The 18379-nt window shown below is 68.1% G+C and overlaps 8 protein-coding genes across 8 annotated transcripts; 2 read left to right on the top strand and 6 right to left on the bottom strand.

Annotated features, from left to right (window-relative positions):
• Positions 1–33: 33 nt before the first annotated feature.
• RHOBADRAFT_56205 (uncharacterized protein) lies at positions 34–2023 on the bottom strand. The gene is made up of 4 exons (XM_018418240.1): positions 1971–2023; positions 918–1851; positions 695–805; positions 34–618 (listed from the first exon to the last, which is right to left on the bottom strand). The coding sequence occupies exons 1-4, from the start codon at positions 2015–2017 to the stop codon at positions 148–150; spliced, it is 1563 nt and encodes a 520-aa protein (XP_018268127.1). The 5' UTR covers positions 2018–2023; the 3' UTR covers positions 34–147.
• A 360-nt stretch (positions 2024–2383) lies between these two features.
• RHOBADRAFT_18620 (uncharacterized protein) lies at positions 2384–3205 on the top strand (the record flags this gene model as incomplete). The annotated part of the gene is made up of 4 exons (XM_018412441.1): positions 2384–2629; positions 2700–2792; positions 2910–2993; positions 3143–3205. The coding sequence occupies 4 exons, from the start codon at positions 2384–2386 to the stop codon at positions 3203–3205; spliced, it is 486 nt and encodes a 161-aa protein (XP_018268126.1).
• A 375-nt stretch (positions 3206–3580) lies between these two features.
• On the bottom strand, positions 3581–4258 carry RHOBADRAFT_65692 (uncharacterized protein; the record flags this gene model as incomplete). Its single annotated transcript, XM_018418759.1, has 3 exons — positions 3980–4258; positions 3795–3912; positions 3581–3691 (listed from the first exon to the last, which is right to left on the bottom strand). Coding segments are annotated over exons 2-3 (167 nt in total), but the record flags the coding sequence as incomplete, so codon positions are not given.
• A 2111-nt stretch (positions 4259–6369) lies between these two features.
• Positions 6370–8007, bottom strand: RHOBADRAFT_47258 (uncharacterized protein; the record flags this gene model as incomplete). Its single annotated transcript, XM_018414953.1, has 2 exons — positions 6370–7938; positions 7996–8007. 2 exons carry the CDS (start codon positions 8005–8007, stop codon positions 6370–6372), a joined length of 1581 nt encoding a protein of 526 aa, XP_018268124.1.
• A 440-nt stretch (positions 8008–8447) lies between these two features.
• Positions 8448–10008, bottom strand: RHOBADRAFT_56202 (uncharacterized protein; the record flags this gene model as incomplete). The annotated part of the gene is made up of 7 exons (XM_018418239.1): positions 8448–8570; positions 8653–9019; positions 9123–9288; positions 9358–9482; positions 9592–9616; positions 9700–9811; positions 9914–10008. The coding sequence occupies 7 exons, from the start codon at positions 10006–10008 to the stop codon at positions 8489–8491; spliced, it is 972 nt and encodes a 323-aa protein (XP_018268123.1). The 3' UTR covers positions 8448–8488.
• A 668-nt stretch (positions 10009–10676) lies between these two features.
• RHOBADRAFT_56201 (uncharacterized protein) lies at positions 10677–12690 on the bottom strand (the record flags this gene model as incomplete). The annotated part of the gene is made up of 10 exons (XM_018418238.1): positions 10677–10822; positions 10905–11040; positions 11117–11189; positions 11283–11465; positions 11552–11688; positions 11773–11940; positions 12005–12062; positions 12144–12238; positions 12315–12419; positions 12517–12690. The coding sequence occupies 10 exons, from the start codon at positions 12688–12690 to the stop codon at positions 10707–10709; spliced, it is 1245 nt and encodes a 414-aa protein (XP_018268122.1). The 3' UTR covers positions 10677–10706.
• Positions 12691–12987: 297 nt separating this feature from the next.
• RHOBADRAFT_66992 (uncharacterized protein) lies at positions 12988–14292 on the top strand. The gene is made up of 9 exons (XM_018419140.1): positions 12988–13060; positions 13179–13308; positions 13374–13503; positions 13566–13586; positions 13649–13665; positions 13730–13847; positions 13923–14002; positions 14090–14147; positions 14220–14292. The coding sequence occupies exons 1-9, from the start codon at positions 13024–13026 to the stop codon at positions 14232–14234; spliced, it is 606 nt and encodes a 201-aa protein (XP_018268121.1). The 5' UTR covers positions 12988–13023; the 3' UTR covers positions 14235–14292.
• A 1221-nt stretch (positions 14293–15513) lies between these two features.
• On the bottom strand, positions 15514–17430 carry RHOBADRAFT_1384 (uncharacterized protein; the record flags this gene model as incomplete). Its single annotated transcript, XM_018412161.1, has 2 exons — positions 15514–16085; positions 16155–17430. Coding segments are annotated over 2 exons (1848 nt in total), but the record flags the coding sequence as incomplete, so codon positions are not given.
• Positions 17431–18379: the final 949 nt, after the last annotated feature.

The raw sequence follows: 18379 nt of genomic DNA, 5'->3' as shown, positions 1-18379 counted from the left end.
AGCGAGAGCGAGAGAGAGAGAGAGAGGACGAGAGGGAGAAGAACAAGTCGTCGTTGCTGATACAAGGGAAAAGGAGGGGGGAACAGTCTCTGCGCCCGTCTACTCGCGCCCGTCCTCACGCGCACCCACGCTCGACCGCACCGCACCTCACTTGCGCCCTGCGAGCCTCCTCCTGCGCGCCTCTGCGACCCTCCTCGCGCGCTCAGCCTCGGCGTCGCCGACGCGCTCGGCGCGAATGACGGCCGGCTTCTCGGTCGAGCCCGTCTCGAGGAGCTCGGCGGCGACCTGCTGCACGCCGCCGGGCGTGACGTCCCTCGCGCGCGGCTTGCGCGGCGTGTAGACCTCGGCGCGCTGCTGGCCGAGGCTCTTGAACCTCGAGTCGAGCTCGGCCTGCTTGCGCGCGTTGTCCTGCGTCTCCTGCCACTTCTCCTTGGCGCCGACCTGCATGTTCTTGAACGCCTCGGAGAAGGACGGCTCGGGGACGTAGTTGGCGTCGCCTGGCTGCGGCTTGGGCGGCGGCGTCGGGATCGACAGGAGCGAGCGCATGAACGGCGTCTTAAGGAGCGTCGACTGGACGAGCGACAGGAAGTTGTTGGTCGTCCAGTAGATGAGGAGGGCCTGCACGTCGAGCAAAGGTGTCAGTCTCGTCGAGCGTGAGGGCGGCAAGGAAAGAGAGAGAGAGAGAGGGACGCACCGCCGGGAAGTAGGCGATGAAGGGGAGCGCGCCGACGAGGAGGACGCGGAAGATCATCTTCATGTTCTTGGTCGTCGACGTCTGGACCTGGGTGCTCGAGTCGACGCCGGTCTGTGCGAGGGCGAGACAGTGCGCGAGAGGGCGAAGGAGGAGGGAAGGGGGACGAGGTCAGTGCGCGCTCGAGGACGACAGGGACGAGAGAGAGGGAGAAGGGAGGACGCACCTCGAGGGTGGCGAGAGTGAGGGCGGTACTCGTGACGGGGAGGAGGTAGTACGGGTCGGGCTGGGTCAAGTCCTGGACCCAGCCGAAGCCCTCGGTCGACATGCTGACGATGCCGGCGTTGGCGAGGCCGCGCAGGGCAAAGAACATGCACATGAAGACGGCGGCCTGGGCGAGCGGGAAGACGAGGTTGCGGATCGGGTTGACGTCGTGCTTCTTCATGAGGGCCTGCGTCTCCATCTGGGCGGCCTGCATCGCGTGGAAGTCGTTGCGGGCCTTTGCGTCCTTGAGCTTGTTCATGCCCTTGAGCATCTCGGGCTGGATGATGGCCATGCGCGCCGCGTTGCTCTGGGCGCGCACCTGGAACGGGAACAGGAGCAACCGGAGGAAGAGGGTGACGGCGGGGATGACGAGGGCCCACTGGACGCCCGGGTGGCCGAGGAGCGGGAACGACTCGTGCAGGTGGAGGAAGAGCGACTGGAGGCGCATGATCGGGTGCGGGCCGAACGAGCCGACGAGCGACGACAGGTCGAGCGAACCGGTCGCGATGCCGTCGTAGACGTTCTGGACGGCGCCTGCTGCCGCCTCGTCGGCGGGCGCCGCCGCCGGCACTGGTGCGGCCGCCTCGACTGGTGCGGGCGTAGGCGGGAGCGGCACTGCTCCGGCCTGGGCCGGCTCAGCGGCGACAGCGGCGGCGGTGCTCGGCTCGTCGACGAACGAGCGGGGCGCATCGGCGGCATCGACGGGCGCGGCAGGTGCGGGCTTGGCGGCGCCGAACGACGGGAACCAGGCCGATGCCGGGGCGGTGCTCGCGAAGGTGCGGCGGGTGCTGGCGAAGGCCGGGGCGAAGGGAGAGGGGAGGGAAGGGCGCGACGAGGCGAGGGGCGACGCGGGGCTGCGCGCGTGGAGGAACGCGGCGAGGTGTGGCCGTTGGGGACTGTGGGCGAGTGGCAGGTCCAGGTGAGCGATGCTGGGCGAGCGAGGGACGCGCACAGGAAAGTGCGCGATGAGAGCCGGGGGAGTCGGGGCGGCAAGGGAGGGAAAGACGGGACGCACCGGACTAGGGCTGTCCGCAGAGCGCGGGCAGGAGCACCAGTCGCCATGCTTGCACCTGGATCGAGAGCGGGCGAGCGACACGGACGAGCTGGCGAGGCGGAGGACGAGGCGGCGGCAACGAGGGCAATAGCGTTTGCGGCGAGTTTCGTATTGGACCATACAGCCCGATTAGGGATTTCAACCTCTGCGGACTCGGCCACACTCACCTCCTCCTCGCATCTCGCTCACTCGCTGTCCACCTCGGCACTGCTGCACCTCGAGCACCCGCACACCAGCGTCGCACACCCCTCGCCTCGTCACCACCGCAGACGCACCGCCAGCACTCGCCTCCCTCTTCCCCTCGTCCTCCTCATCGTCACCCCCCACCTCGGACACCTTCCCTCACGCACACCGCACCCGCGCACCCGCACGCCATGGCCACCGCCAACTTCCGCAAGATCAACATCGACCAGTACGACGAGGAGACAGTCCTCGCCGAATCGCTGTACCTCCCCGACCCGCGCGGCCCTGCCCAAGCCCTCGCCGACGCCCAGACCAAGGACCGCACAGTGCGCTCCCTCTTGCAGCGCGGCGACGTCCAGCAGGCCCTCAAGGAGGTGACGCGCGATGGCGAGTGGCCCTACGGCGACGACAACGAGCCGAGCACCCGCCAGGCAAAGGTGCGCCCGCCTCTCTCTCTCTCCGTCTCTCACTCGAGCGCTCGCACTGACTCAAGCCCTCCTCTTGCAGGCCACCGCACTCGACACGGTCGTCGCCATCCTCAACTCGACCCGCTCGACCGACATCCCCGCCCTCGTGCAGGCTCTCGAGCCGGCAGAACAGGTGCGTCTATCCCCCTCTCCTTCCTCCTGGTCGCTCCTCGATGCCTCGCCCGCATCGAGCGAGTGAGCTTTCGAGGAAGAGCGACTCGAGCTGACGCCGCTGTACTTGTACGCGCAGGTGACGCTCATGAAGTACCTGTACAAGGCGATGGAGAACCTGGGCGACACGAGCGGCAACGTCGTCCTCGGCTGGCACGAAAAGGTGCGTCTGCTCGATACTCTCTCTTGATCGGTCGGCGGGCCTGTGCCGGTGCGCTGCGGTGCGCGCCATGAGGGCCTGCTCGCGCGGCTTGAGCGGCTCGCGCACGCAGGAGAACGCGCTCGACCCTGACATGCCGCTCTTCCCTGCAGCTCACCGAGGTGGCCGGCATCGGGTGCATCGTGCGCGTCATGTCGGACAGGCGGCGAGTCTGAACGAGGGCGGGGCTGTAGATCTGAGAGGACGAGGGACGAGCGAGGACCGAACAAGGACATTCTTTGCCGTGCTTTGCGCCGCTCCGGTTCGTGCGAGCACTGTTGCACGAGATAGAGAGCGCTTGCCAACCTGGACGAATGGCAGCTTCGTCGTGGTCGTCCGACGTGGCGACCTCGCCGCGACGGAATCTCCGAAGTCGGCTCGTTGCTCCTTGTCTCCCTCGCCGCGCTCTTGCACCAGCACGACCTCTCGTTCCTCTTGCGAGCAGCTTGTACGGCTCCTGAATCCTTGATCGACGCGCCCTCGTCGGTCCTCGCCCGCTCGCCCTCATCGTCCCCACCTGGTCCGCCCCCCTCACCACGACACGAGCATGGCGTCCTGGGTCGCCTTGATCGTCGCACTGCTCTCGATGGCCGTCACCGTGCCCCTCGCGCTCCTGCAGCGCGTGCTCGGCGCGGTCGGCGTGCCGCAAGCGCTCGTCCAACGTGAGTCCATGTCGGCCTCTCTCACACCCTCGCAAGCATCCCTGGAGCCTGCGAGGCTGCGTGCGAGGCCCGACGTACGACACTGACCCTGCCGCTCCCACAGTCGTCCACCTGCCGCTCTCGCGCCTCGCTGCCCTTGTCGCACTCGCCGGCGTGGCGGTGCAGACGGGCGTCTTGCTCGAGGAGTACGGCGCAGACCATGTCGGCCTGTGGCTCAACAGGTGCGTCACACTCTCTCGTCTCTCGGTGCCTGAGAAGGCGCGTTCTGACACAGGTCCCCGTACGCAGCCTCGCCTCGTCCTCGTCCAATGGCTCGACCCGCTCCGTCCCCGCCCGAGCCGCCCACCTCACCTTCCTCGCCCTCGAGTCGTACCCTCGCACCCTCTCGCTCGTACTCGACGACGCCCTTGCGCTCCCCGTCCCCGCCCCCGACTCGGGCATCACCTTTTCGGCCGCCGACGTCGACGAGTGGGAGCGCGACAGCGCCTCGTTCCGCGCCGACTGGACGCAGCTCGCCGACGAGGTCGCGCAAGCGTGGATGGACCTGCTCGACTGGGCCCCGTCCTCAACCCCTTCTACTCTCGCCGACCCCGACACCGCCGCACCTTCCTCGAGCCCGTCCTCGTCCCCCTCGCCCAGCTCGGCAGACCGCCACCTCTTCCTCTCCCTCGTCGCCGCCGAGCTCGCCCTCGTCCAGTCGCGCAACCCTACGCGCGCCGTCTACGCCGACCGCGAGTACTCGCCCGCCGACTTTGCGCTCGAGGACGCGCGGCAGGCCGCGCGCGCAGAGCGGGCGGCCGCGAAGCGCGACGCCGACTTCGAGCAGTGGCTCGAGGGCATCTTTGCCGGCGCCGAGGCGGCGCAAGCGGGCGCCGACGCGTCGGCAGCGCCGGGCGAGGGTCAGGGCGGCGCGGCCAAGGGTGCGGCGGCGCTGGGGAGGGAACTGCTCGACGTGCCGGTCGGCGACGAGCCCGGGTCCGGGACCTGGCGCACCGTGTTGCGCACGAGCTGGGAGGGCATGTACGCGGCGGACAAGGGCGGGATCCTGGGCGAGGTGGCGCAGCACCTGGGCGGGCTTCTCGGCGACGACGAGGACGAGGACGAGGACGAGGGCGCGACGACCGAGGGCGACTGGACGCCGAGCCCGCTCCCGCTCATGGCGCACCGCCTCGTGCGCGACCAGCTGTCGGCGACGATCGACGCGGCCGTGCGCATCGCCGGCTGGGACCTCTTCCCCTCCCCGACGCCCGAGCACGACGCGGCCATCCTCCCCTCGGGCCTCGACGCCCTCCCCTTTGACCGCCTCACCCTCGCCCAACGCGCCCTCGCCATCGACCGCCGCGCCCGCACCTGGGCCCAACGCGCGCTCGCCGCCATTCGCCCCTCCCGCTCCCCGCCACCTCACGACCCCGCCGCGCTCTCGTCCGCCGAGCGCGCCGGCCTCCTGCGCGCCTCGCCCCTCGCGCGCTTCCTCCGCGCGACCAACGCCCTGTTTGCGCTCCCGAGCGAGCGCATGCGCATCGGCGTCTCGGACCATGTCGCCGCGCAGGCCGTCCTTGCGCTCCAGGTGCCCGCCGTCGAGGTGCCGCTGTGGAAGCGGCGCGACGGCGAGGGCTCGAGGCAGGGCGGGTGCAGCGCCGTCGTGCTCGAGAGGGAGAAGCGCAAGAGCCCCGAGGCGTGGGAGAGCGCGAGGCGGGAGATCGAGCGGCTGCGCGGGACTGAGCTGGCGCAGGACGAGGGTCTGCTCGAGTACGGCGCGCAGGCGCACACGAGAGACGAGCTGTAGATGTTTTGGTACCTCAAGAGCATCTGCACGTCCCACAGCGACAGAAAGGAGCGCAAGCAGAGCGTGCGAGAGAATCGCTCGAGCCTATCGACGCCTTCCCATCCCCTCGTGCGCCGTCCTCCCTCGGACTCTACCTGCTCTCGCTTGTGTCCATCGGTTCTCACGACAGTTTATCGGCTGTGTCGAACGGGCGAGAGCTGTACAACGGACAATGGGGTCGTCGTCGCCGTCTTTCGCGTCGCGACCGGCGAATGCGCTCGCGCGCGCTCGCCCTCCTCTGGGAGGCTCTCAGCGTCTGCCCAGAGCCCTGCTCGAGTCTTGTCGCATCCTTGAGAGAGCCCCAAGCCTGCAAGCCGGGCGTACAGAGCGGTCGCGAGAGTCGACGCCGGCCGCCAGCCAATCAGAGGCCGCCGACGGCAAGCCGACTACGTCGAGGTCCGTGCGAGCGGGTGGGTAACCTGGCCAGCTCAGGGCGCCAGGCCATGCAACGCACTCGGAGAGGTGCACAGACGACTGCGAGGACCTCACGGCTGTACCGCTCGTGGGAGGAGAACGCGCGCTCGAACGAGGCCAAGTCGCATTTTGAGAAGGCCGACTTGGCGCTGCTGCTCCCTTCTGTGCTCTTCCACTCGCATCGAGAGGCTCGCAAGATGTCGTTGCCACTCAGTCAGAGAGCCAGAGAAGGCGCAAGAGAAAAGAGCGAGGAAGGACCGGCCGTGAGGGAATCGAGCCACTGGACGAGGTTCGACAACGGGTGCGAGCGAGCCGCGCAAGGCGAAGCACGCTCTCCCTCTCAAGGCTTGCGGGACCAGGACATCTGAGAGAGGCAGAGAGGAGACAGAAAGAACTTGCAAAGCGAGGAGTGAGGACGTTCTATTGGACGAGGAGAAGATCAAGGAGTAGGGAAGCCCGTCAAGCGCGTCGCTGCCGCCGCTGCCGCCGCCTTCACACCTTCAATGTGCTTGTCGACGACCTCGTGCCCAAGCTCTCGCCTCGCCTCGACGTAGTCGCCCGTCCGCTCGCCCCACAAGAGCAGCGCCGAGCGCTTCTCGCGCTCGAAGTTGACCTGCCAGCCGATGCACTTGAGGGCGATACCGATCACCTCGATGCCGCTAGTGCGCGCCCGCTCGACGACAGCTGCGAGGTGGGCTTCGCTCCCACCGCGAGGCCAACGCGGCGCGACCCACCCCTGCTTCATGCGGAACTTGGGCGTGTCCGAACCGTCCTGCGGCGGGAACGGCTGCGGCGACGTACGGTCGACGCTCGGGCCCTTGGCGCAGTAGACGTGGTCGAGGATGAGGCAGTTGAGAGAGGGAGGGCGGGACGGGCCGGTGACGAGTAGTGCGAGGAGGACGTCGCAAACTGGTGCGTGGGGCGCGAACGAGAGGATCTCGAGGTAGGGCATGTGTCGCAGGGCGCCGAAAAGACCGCGCAACGAGAACGTTCCCGGGCAGAGGGTGAGGTCGACGAGGTGACGGAAACGAGGAAGGATGGCGTCCACGTAGTTGACGGAGCGGACGACTTTGCTGAACGGCACGTCGATGTGGATCCGACGCAGGCCGACGGGCGAGGCGCGCAGGACGGGGGAAAAGTCGACTGCGGCGGTGTACTGGCATTCCGAGAGCCAGAGCTCGTCAAGGTTGGGCGCGAGCTCGCCGAGAGGCGGGCCGGTCCACGCGCCAAAGCCCTCGCACGACAACTTGAGGATCTTGAGCGCCGCGAGGACGGGCACGGGCGAAGCGACTGGCGGGAACACGTTGCCCGGCTCGAGCTGCGTGATCTCGAGGCTCGCGAGGGCGTCGAACCGGGCGAGCTGGGCGGCCCAGCCGACGGTCGACGCTCGGACCTCCGGGACGACCTTCTTGGCGACGATCTCGAGGTGCCACAGGCGCTCGAGTAGACGGGGCACACGGTCGTCGGCGAGTAGGAGGGCGAGAAGCCGGCCGTCGAGGTGCGTGCAGCGCAAAATCTCGAGGCACGGGAGGTGCTCGAGCAGGCCGTGCAGGTGCGCCGGGTCGCTCTGGGCCGGGTCGACCGGCGCGACGAGCTGAACGACCTCGCCATCGTCGTTCGTGTTCTCGCCGTCGCCCTGCTCGGCGGCGCCGCGCTCGTGCTGCGCTTGTTGACGCGCGCGGTCCTCGTCCAGCCACTCCTCGTGCTCCGTGCACAGGACGAGTTCGGCGACGTTGTTGCCGACGCCGGGCACGTCGCGCACGGTGTCGCGTAGCGACCGTAGGTCGCGGTAGCGTTCGATGAGCACGATGCGATACAGGGACGGTTGCTGAACGCGGTACAGGCGGCGCGAAAGAGGCGAGTGGAGCGGTGCCGGCCATGGGCTGTTCACGTCGTAGACGTGCTCCTGGGCGTAGACGAGGCAGAATATGTCGTCGAGGAGCTCGTCGGGGAGGCGAAGGAGGTGACAGGTCGTCGAGGACGTGCTTGGCGACGTGTCGTCGAAGTTCTGCAGGCGTGAGCAAGGTCAGTGCGCGCCGTGTGTGACAGGAACGAGGGAGCGCACCGTGTTTTCCATGTTGCTGAGCTAGTACGTCGACCTGGGACGATGCAGAGCGAGCGAGAGAGAGGGCGAAGCAAGGAAGCCGACCGAGAGGCGCGAGCGGCTCCGGCGGACGTACGCCTGTCGATTTCGAGCCAGGCTCGGGCACAAGCAGCCCATGTCTCTCTCTAAAGATCTCAGGACGCCGAGACGTCGAGGGCGGCAGGGTAGGGGGAACGTGCGTTGAGCGCTCTGGCTGCGCATCTCGCAGGCTGCGCGCGCGAAGCAGCCTGGGACGAGTCGAGCATCGACGCAGCCATACAGTCTGTGTGTGCGCGCGAAGAGGGGAGAGGCGCGAGAGAAGAAGAGAACGAGGGGGAGAGAATGCATCTGCCGCCCGCTTCTCGAGCAGCTTTGCCGAGGCTCTCCTCTCAAGCTCGTCCGACACGTACGCTCTCACACGAGAGTGCAGGACGAACGACGCGAACGGAAAGGCTTGCGAGAGGCGGCGAAAAAGCTACTGCACGAGGAGGACGGCCGACGGGACGAGGTTGAGCGACTTGAGGTCCTTGTCGAGGTCTGCCGCGCCGTACGTTTTCCTGCGACGGGACAGGCCAGATAAAATCAGTGCGACGACTTGGGCGAGCTCGAGAGAGAGAGAAGGCAGAGCCCGGGACGCACCTCGGGAACGAGCACGTGAGCGTCACGCTCGCGAGCCCCGTCTGCCCCTTGACCCACTCGACGACCTCGCCGAGCGTACTCGTCGCCGGGAGCGAGTGGACGAGCGGCGGGCCGCTCGGGACCCGGATCTGGAGGCGCGCCGCGTCGTACGTCTTCTTCTCGCCGCCCGACGCCGACGACGCCGACGCGGCGGGCACGAGAGGCGCAGACGGCGCCGCACCGCCACCCGAGACGGCAGCGGCGGCGATGTCCGGGTTGCGGCCCTCGCGCAGGGCCTTCTCGCGCGCCGACTTTTCGGCACGAGCGCGCTTGTCGGCCTCGATCTGCTCCTTGATGCGGGCGCGTGCGGCGAGCTCGTCGGCCTTCTCTGCACGCAGGGAGAAGTGCGTCAGTGCCAGTTGTCCAGTGACCGCAGCTCACAGGCCCGCTCGGGGCGAGCCCAGAGAGCAAGAGGACCGTGCGCGACGCACCCTTCTTCCTCAGGACGGCGGCACGCTCGGCCTCCTTGAGCTTGAGCGCCTCGCGCGCCTGCGCCTCGTCCTTGCCCGACTTGCGGCGGATCTCCTCGTTGCGCTTGTTCTCCTCGGCGTCGAGCTTGGCCTGGACCCGGCGCTTCTCGTCCATCTTGGCGCGCAGCTGCGGGCGTGCAGGCGAGTCAGACAGTGCCGCGCGAGAGTGAGGGTCAGGAAGAGAGAGGGGACGCACCTCGCGCAGCTTCTCGGCCTTCTCCTCCTCGGTGAGCGGCTTGAGCTCCTCGGTCGACTCCTCAAAGTTGGTGTGCCCGCTCTTGGTCGAGTGGTAGGACGCGAGCGCCTGGTTGCGGAAGAGCTCTGCGGGCGTAAGAGCTGATCAGTACGCTCGTCATGAAGAAATGCCTGGGTGCGTGGAGGAGGTGGACGAGGAAACGCGAGGGGAAAGAAAGAGAGACGGTGGACGCACTGCCGCACTCGCCACAGCGCAGGCTCTGCGTCGAGGTGGCAGCGGCTAAATGAGTCAATGTCTCTTCTGTGACATACGCCCTCCAAAGTCTCGGCATGCCCGACGCACCTTAGCCTCGGGGTCGTCGACGCCCGTCGGCGCGCCCTCCTCGTCCTCGTCCTCGTCGGCCGCCTCCCACCAGCTCTCCGGCTCGTCGGCGTGCTTCTCGAGAAAGTCGAGCCTGTGAACGGAGTGCTGTCAGCGTCAGAACGGGGCAGCCGTCGGCACGCTCGCTCGGCTCGCGAGGCCGACCGAACGAAAGAGGTGGACCGAGCCGACGCACGCTTGACCGAGGCCGGCGTTGTTGGTGCCCTTGAGCGCCTTGTTGACCCGCGTGTCGGAGAAGCCCATCGAGATGAGCGTGTCGCGGTCGGACATGGTCGAGGTGGTTGCGAGTGGGGGGAGGAGGAGGAGGAGGTGAAGCCGCAGGAGGCGATGCTGCAGGGGGACATGGGAACGCGTCAATGTGTGCCTGAAAGTGCAGAAAGGTGGCTGGACGCACCGAGAAGGCTGAGCTGCTGGGCTGAGATGCTCAGGAGCTGGTAGAGGTGGAGCCGGGCGATGAAGGCAAGGCGCGACGAGGGCGGTGCAGGTCTGGCGGGGCGGTGGGCTGGCGAGCTGTACTGCTGATGAGAGCGCTGAGCTATACTCTGGGCGTGCAGAGCTGGTCGATGAAGGAGAGTGAGAGGCGAGGACGCGGCCGCGATGACGGCGAGGTCGACCATCTTGCAAACTCACAGGCGCGCTTCCCTGTAAGCCTGGCAGTGCAGCAAAGGGTTGACAAACCGGGCAACATCTGCGTCGAGCCCCTCTCGCGAGAGCGGCGGATGCGCTGGAGAGGCTCGCGCGCACACACAGGCTTTCTCGCTCGTAAAGTCACTAGCGCACGCCAGAGCGACGAGGAAGCCTTGCAGAACTCGACACAGATGCTTGCAAAGAAGCGCTACGAACGACCTCGACGCCCTACCGCTCGAACGGGCCTCGACCCTCCCGCTCGCACAGACCCAGGCCGCCTCGTCGCCCGCCGCCGGATACAGCGCACCCCGACCCGTACAGACAGCACCAGGGGCACAAGCTCAGAGCGCCTTCCTCGCTGCGGCGAGCAGGTCGTCGCCGAACGACTGCTGGATGAGGATGGCGAGGAGGAGGATGAGGAGCGTCATGAGGACGGCGTAGGTCGCCGAGCTGCCGCCTGTGGACGTAGAGTACCCTCGTCATCAGTACTTGCTCGTGGGACCCGACGGGAGAGAGAAAGGGAGAGAAGAGGGACGCACCGCGCTGCGCGAGGGTCGGCACCTCGATGACCCGGATCGAGTTGTCGGCGCTGCCGCTGATGAGGACCGACGCCGACGGGTTGAACTTGAGCGCCGTGACGGGGAAGTCGTGCGCGTGGAGGACCGTGAGGAGAGGCTGTCGACGGCGCCAGAAGGGCTGTCAGTGACCGAGGGGGCGACGACGAGCGAGAGGAGAAGAGCGGGGGACGCACACGCAGAGTTACGGCGTCGAGGATGCCGACGCTCAAGTCCGACGAGCCGTACGCCAAGAGCGTGCCGTCCTCGCTGTGTGAGCCCGAACGCGGCACATCATCAGCACCGCCGACCGCATCTAGAGGTGCGCCGACGAGGGAGAGAGGGCGAGCGCGAGGGACGCACCTGACGTCGAACGCCGTGACGGGCTTCTGGCTGACGGTGCGCGTCTTGAGCAGCTTCCACGCGCGCGTGTCCCACAGGCTGACGAACGCCTTCTTGCTCCCCGCCGGCGGCTTGCGCACGTTGCCCGCCGGCGACGCGTTGACGACCGTGTACAGGTTGGACGCCGTCGCGGCGCGGCCGAACCTGCGCGGGAAAGGCACACGAGGTCATGAGCTTGAGCGCCTCGAAGGAGAGGCGCAAAAGGACAGGAGAGAGTGCGGCCGACGCACTTTGCCGCCCGGAACGTGCACGCGAGCTCCTTCTTGAGGACGGGCCGCTCGATGACCTGCAGCGGTTCAGGCTCGACGTCCTTGTCGGCCGCCTTGGTGCTCCACACACACAGCTTGTTGCTCGACGTCCCGACGAGCTGCGGGAGGTGCCCTCGTCAACGAGGGCTCGCGCACGGACTTGGCTCGACGAGATGACGCGCAAGGGAGAAAGGGGGACGCACCATGTCGCCTTCGTCGTTGAAGTCGGCGTCGTAGATCTCCTCGCCGTCGTACGTGATCGAGGGGAAGACGTCGTCGAGGTCGGGGAACGAGAGGAGGGACAGCTGCGAGTTGGTCGAGCCGACGGCGACGAGAGGTGACGACGCGGTGCGCGAGATGGCCGTCACTTTCTGCGGGCGAGACGAGCGCTTGATGAGCATTCTGGGTCGGTGAAGAAGGAAGAGAGGGGCGCACTTGATAGTGATCAGGGTCGGTCGAGGTGATGGTCTGCTTGCGCTTCTCGTACTTGATCCTGCAGGTCCGTGGGCCAGAGAGTGAGCCGCGACGCCCTCGTAGGAGGAGCGCGGCGTCGAGAAGAGAGCAGAGGACGCACGCCTTGTCGTCGTAGCTGAACACGCGCAAGTTCTCGTTGACGCCCTTCTCGAGCTGTGCGACCGACGAGTTGATGCCCGCCACGATCGACTTGCTCTGCGTGACGCACGAGGGTGTGTGAGCGTGTGAGTCGGGGAAGCAGAGAGGCAAGGCAGGAGAGAGCGGGGCGCACCTGCGGGTGGACGGCGACCGTCATGGGCGCGTCCTCCTCCTTGGACAGCTCGTGCTCCTCGACGAGCGAGATCTGGCGCTTCTTGACATCGACCGAGTACATGCTCTGCGTGTCGACGATCGATCGACCTGGGTCAGCCCGCAGGAACGCGCCAGAGTCGAGTGGCGCAGGAGAAGGGGGGGGGGGGGGGGGGGGGACGCACGAGGCGGTTCTTGACGCCGGTCCTGCTGCTGCCGCCGCCTCCTGCGAGAAGGACTGTGTCGTCGTTGGTGAAGGCGATCGAGTAGACGGGGAAGCGGACGTCGAGCGGGAACGACGTCTTTGAGGCCGTGCCCGGTTCGGGCGAGAGGGTGGTGGGCGTGGCCTCTGCGGGCATGGCTCGAGTGCGGCGGGGTGGAGGGTCGGAGAGACGAGGAGGGTGCTTGACGGGTCAAACAGGCTGCACGAGCGAGGGGTGAGGGTGAGAAGGGGGAACGAGATGAGGAGGCTGAGGTGGGGAACGAACGGGCTCACCTCGGCGACGGGGACGAGGGCGAGCGCGTGGGATCAAGTGACGAGAGATGTAGGGCTCGAGTGCGAGCAGGTACAGTCCAAGCAAGGGCGAGGTGGACAGAGGGAGGAGCCAGCGATGAGAGTCGTCGCGTCCTCCTCCTCCTCGCTCATCTCGCACAGCCGCGTACTCGCCTGCGTGCCACCCAGGACACGCACAATGGCAGAAGCTAACTGGCGTCAGAACCTCCAAGGCTGTGCGCCCTTCTCTCCCCTTTCCCCTCCTCCTCCTCCTCCTCCCCTCCCCCACCTCTCGCCCCACCCTCCCACCTCGCCGACGACTAACCTGACCTCGTGGAACCAACCGTGCAACAGTCCGCTGGGCCTCGGGCGTCACCGATGACTCGCAGCAGGCCTCGGAGCAGTCCCCCTTTGCCCGCTTCTCCCAGGCCCTCTCCGGCGGCATCCCTCTCCGTTCAAACGAGCGCTCAAACGAGGAAGAAGCGTGCGTCCCTGCCTGCCCTCTCTTTCAGTGTCGCGTGTCCCTGACCCGGTCCCCCCTCCCTGCAGCTACTTTGCCCTGTCGCGCTGGGAGCGCTTCCTCGGCTTCCTCCTCTGCATCGCCGGCGCCGCAGCGTGCTTCGCCGTGTCCTTCTTTATCGGCCTCCCCATGCTCGCCATCAAGCCCCGCAAGTTTGCCGTACGTCCCTCTCGTTTCCCCTCGCTCCCGGACCACGACTGACCTCGCGCCTCCCCTCGCAGGTCGCCTTCTCGCTCGGCAGCGTGCGTCGGTCCTTTCTCCGCCTGCGCACACGGGATCCTGACCCTCTCTTGCGCCCCTGCAGGTCCTCTTCATGGTCGGGTCCGTCTCTCCTTCCCTCGTCCCTCGCCCGGACCCAAGTCCTGACTTTCGTCCCGCCTTGCAGCTTCTCGATCCTCCAAGGCCCCCTCGCGCACGCCAAGCACATCTTCTCGAGCGACCGCCTCCCATTCACGGCCGCCTATTTTGGCTCCCTCTTCCTCACGCTCTTCTTCGCCCTCGTCGTGCGTCGACCTCTCCCGTCCTCTAGCCTCTTGTCCTTGCCGAGCTCGCCTTCTGACAACCCTGTCCCCGAGCAGAAGCACTCGTACTTTGCGACCCTCATCTGCGGCGCGGCGCAATGCGTCGCCCTCGTCTTCTACTTCGTGTCGTACTTCCCGTGCGTCCCTCGCCTCGTCTCTTCCGGCCCCTCGGCGCTCCTCGAGCGTCAGAACGATCGGTGCTCACGTTGGCTTGTGACACACAGCGGCGGGTTTCAGACGCTCTCGTTCGGCTCGAGGATGGCTTTGCGCGGCGCGGGATCGGTGCGTCCCTCTCTCTATTCTCCTCTCGCGCTCGCGCACGGTGACTCACTTCCTCTCTCTCTCTGCGCGCAGTTCCTCCCGGTATGAGCACACGGTCGAGCACTTGTACAGTAGATGGCTGCAGTCGGAACCGTTGTCCCCTTTCCGCCCTCGAGTTCTGCCAGAGAGCGGTCCTTTTCCGTCCTCGAGAGAGCCTGTGTCGAGAGAAAGAGGGTCACGGCGTTGCACTCTTGCACTACTCTCCAGGCGCCCACACCCCAGCCATGCACTCGTCCGCCTCCTCGTCCCACGCCCCGCCCCTGCCCCTGCGCTCCTCGACCGCGAGCCGCATCTGCTGCAGCCGCAAGTTGACCTCGCTCGGCGTCGTCCCCGGCGAGCCAAACTCGGCGCGTACGAGCGTGCGCAGCGTCGCGAGCGACGGCAGCGGCGGGAGGCGCATGTGCGCTGCGGCGCTCGCGAGAGCGTGCGAAAGCGAGAGCGCGCTCGGGCCCTCACTCTCGCCCTCGCTCGCGCTCGCGCCGGCACCGCGCAAGGGCCACTCGAGCGTGTCGATGTACACGTCGAACGCGTCCTGGATCGGCATCGGCTTGAGGCTGCGCGCGCCGTGCGCGTACAGCGACGACGCGAGGTGGTCGACGAACGACGGGTGCAGGAGCGGCTCGCGCGAGCCCGACGTCGGCTTGGCCGACCCGGGAGGCGGCGCAGGCTTGACGAACAGGGTCTTGAACGCGCCGAGACGGTAAAAGTCGATGACGAACCGCAGGTGGGTCGCCTTGAGGAGCGCGGCGGCGCACTCGTCGCCCGTACCGGCACCGCCGGGACTTGCCGCCGTCGCCGCCGCCGCCGAGACGGCGCGCCATGCGTCGTGCACCGCGTAGTACACGCCGGCGACGTCGCGCTTGTCCCTCGTCAGGCACTCGAGGAGCACGCTCGACGCGAACGCCTCGAACTCGGTCGGCGGCGTGCCGGCCTCCTTTGCCCTCGGCCGCGACAGCGACTGCGTGACGGCGAGCGCCTCGGCGTCGGCCGAGAAGGCGCGCACAAAGTCCTCGAGCGCGCTCGACGCCCGGTCGGTCACGCCGCCGCCCGAGGTTGTCGACGCCGAGGCCGAGGGCGCGAGGACGCGCATCGTCTCGCCAAAGTCGAGCACGGCCGAGCCCGTCTCGCTCTTGGACCGCGTAAAGATGCTGCGCACGCCGCGAGGGTCCTGGGCGTACGACAGGTGGCCCGTGCGGCGCTTGACGTACAGCGTCCCATCGCGAATGAAGCGCGTGAGGTGCGCCGGCGGCGGGGGCGTGTCGAGCTTGACGGCGGGCGGCGTGGACAATGTCGACGAGGTGACGGGGCGAGCGGGCGGCGCGAGGCGCAGGGCAAAGGGCCAGTACCGCGGCGAGTCGACCTGGATCGTCTCGATGAGGGCGAGGTTGGGCAAGAGGGTTGGGGCGACGAGCTGCTTGGCCTGGGCGTCGGTCTTGGCCGCCGTCGATGGCGGTACAGGTGCGGCGTCGTCGGGTGTGGCGGCGAGGCGCAGGCGGATCGGCAGGAAGACGGGCTCGCCCGTTTCGACGTCGCGAGCTTCGAGGTACCTCGGCTCGACGGCGAGGACCCACAGGTGGCGGTACGCCTGCAGGTGTGCTCGGTTCTCGGTCGGGCTCGACGGGAAGGCCGGGTACAGGGCGAGGAGGAGCGCGGCGATGGCGGCGTCCGAGTTGCCGAGCGTGTGCTTGCCCTGGCCGAGGAAGAGGAGGCCGAGCGCCATGTGCGTCGCGAGGTGCGAGCCGTACGTGACGCCCTCGCTGAACATGCCGTGCGCGACGCGAAGCCGCCGCAAGACGTTGAGCTCGCCTGTGCCGGCCATGACCATCGAGAGCGCGACGGCGACGACGCCGAGCGAGCTGCGCAGAGCGTGCCGCTTGATCTTGCCCTGGACCGTCGCCGCTGCAGCACGGTAGAGAGAGAGAGCGTAAGTCAGGGGGCCGAGAGCGAGAGAGAGCGAGAGGGACGCACACTTGAGGAAGGACGTGCGAGTGAGGCGGTCGAGGAAGAAGATGAGGGTGGCGTGCGCCTCGGCGGCGGCCGTGCCGGCGTACTTGAACCCGATGGCGAAACAGGCGCCGGCGACGATGCTCCACCGAGCGATCTCGAGGTCCGGGTCGGCCGTCTTGCCCGCCTGCGCGAGCGCGGTCGCGAGGAACGCCGGCACCTGGTTCTCGACCCACTCCTTCGACTTGGCGACGCCCTTCCACAGGACGAGGTTGCGGGCTAGCGTGCGGAGGAGGAGGAGGTCGGGGCGGACGTAGTCGAGGGTGCGGAGCGAGTCGGGGATCTCGAGGATGTCGGCGACGTCCTTGCGCTCCGAGCGCAGGTACGTGAGGGCGACGGCGACGGTGGCGGCCGGCGACGTGATGTTGATGTCGGGGGCCGACCTGGCGTGGGACAGGCCGGGCAGGCGGTGGTTGCCCTCGTCGAGAATGAGGGCGCGGAACGTGCGCAGGCGCTCGCCCTCCTTGGCCGCCGACGACTGGTCGCGCCCTCGCCCGAGCATGATGATGCCGAACGCGAACCCGCACGAGAGCGCGTACGCCTCGCGGCACAGCGTACCGTCCTCGACCGCCGTGACCGTCATGCCGCACATCTCGCGCAGGAGGATGTCGGCGTAGCTCCTGCGGCCCGTGCCGAAGTGGAGGAGCCCGAGCGCGACGGCCGCCGCCGACTTGGTCATGCCCGACACGTTGAGCGACGACGATCTCGGCGGGTGCAGCGCCGTGAGGTGGATCGAGACGACCGACGTGACGGTCGGGTCGCTCGTGCCGAGGTACGACACGGCGAGGCCGAGGAGGACGCCGACCGACGTCGGGTCGTGCTTGGCCTTGAGGTACTCGTACGCCTGGCTCGAGTGCATGGCGCCGAGCTGGCCCGTGAGCCCGAGGCCCATAAGGAGCCCGGCATGACGGCCGTCGAGGTCGCCCGCCGGCCGGTTGAACGAGATCTGCGAGCTGTCGAGACCTGCTACGCCCTCGAGGTTGGCGCTGTCGAGCGGGTCGACCCGGAGCTGCAGGGCGGCGGCGACGCCCGCGTGGAAGTCGGGCCATTCGAGGCGGTCGGGGACCGGGGAGGCGCTCGACGGGTCCCGAGGCTCCTTCTCGATGAGGGCGACGGGCGAGGGCATGGGGATGATGCGCGCCGACGTGTTGATGCGCGGGATGGCGATCGAGTCGTGAGGGAGGTTGCCCTTGGTGCGGTAGAGGAACATGGCCTGGCCGACGGGGAGGGTGAGGGTGCGGGCCGAGAGGGCGAGGAGCACGCTCTGCTGGATCTGCGGCGTGAGCTGGTCGCTGCGGACGTACGACGAACGATGTCAGTCAGGGGTGCGCCTCGTCGCAGGGCCAGGACGAGAGGGAAAGAGGTGGACCGAGAGGACCAAGGGGAAGGAGGACGCACAGGGTGCGGTCGCCGGCGCTGATGACGGCAGGCTGCTCGTACTGGAGCATCCTGCCGACCTCCTCAAGACGCTTGTCCTCGTTGAACCTCGCCGCCCTCGGCACCGCCGTGAGGCTCTTCTCCTTGTCCTCCGTGTCCTCGCCGCGCCCGCCGCCCGACGCCGCCGCTGCCGTACCGCCTCGGCCCGCCGCCTGCGCGAGGATCGCGTCGATGCTCAGCGCTTCGACTGGCGCGATCTCGGCGTCCGTCGCGCTCGATCCCGCCGTTCTCGCCGGCGCACCGTCATCGACCTGCCGCGCGAGGTCCGGCCGCGCGATGAGCTCGTACGCGCCGCTCGGCCACCCGTCCGGTGCGTCGAGCTGACACGTGCGCACGGCCTCGCGCAGCGGGAGGCCAATCGCGAAGCCGAGGCGCAGGGCGAGCGTGCGCTGGGTCCAGCCGAACGAGTGCATGGCGAGGACCGTGTGGTGGGCTCGGGCATGGACGTGCGAGGTCGACGACGACGAGGTCGACGTGGTCGGTCCAGAGGGCTGGGCGAGGTGCGTGTACAGGGCGAGGACCTGCGACGTGAGGACGAACGGCGTCGCGGTCGAGCCGTAGTAGTCGGACGGGGCGAGGCCGAGCTGGACGGCAAAGGCGCCGAGGTCGAACGGCGCAGGCGAGGGCGACTTGCTCGCGAGGAGCATGGCGAGATGCGAGAGGATGTCGGGCGGTGAGGGCGACAGCCGGCCGGGGTGCGCCTCGGGACCTGCGGGAAGGGAGACCGTTAATGCTCGCTCGCAGGGCCCGAG

The sequence above is a fragment of the Rhodotorula graminis genome (genome assembly GCF_001329695.1).
Source record: "Rhodotorula graminis WP1 unplaced genomic scaffold RHOBAscaffold_17, whole genome shotgun sequence".
NCBI lineage: Eukaryota > Fungi > Basidiomycota > Microbotryomycetes > Sporidiobolales > Sporidiobolaceae > Rhodotorula > Rhodotorula graminis.
The sequence above is the reverse complement of the archived record's forward strand: the minus strand, read 5'-3'. Positions and strand labels throughout refer to the sequence as shown.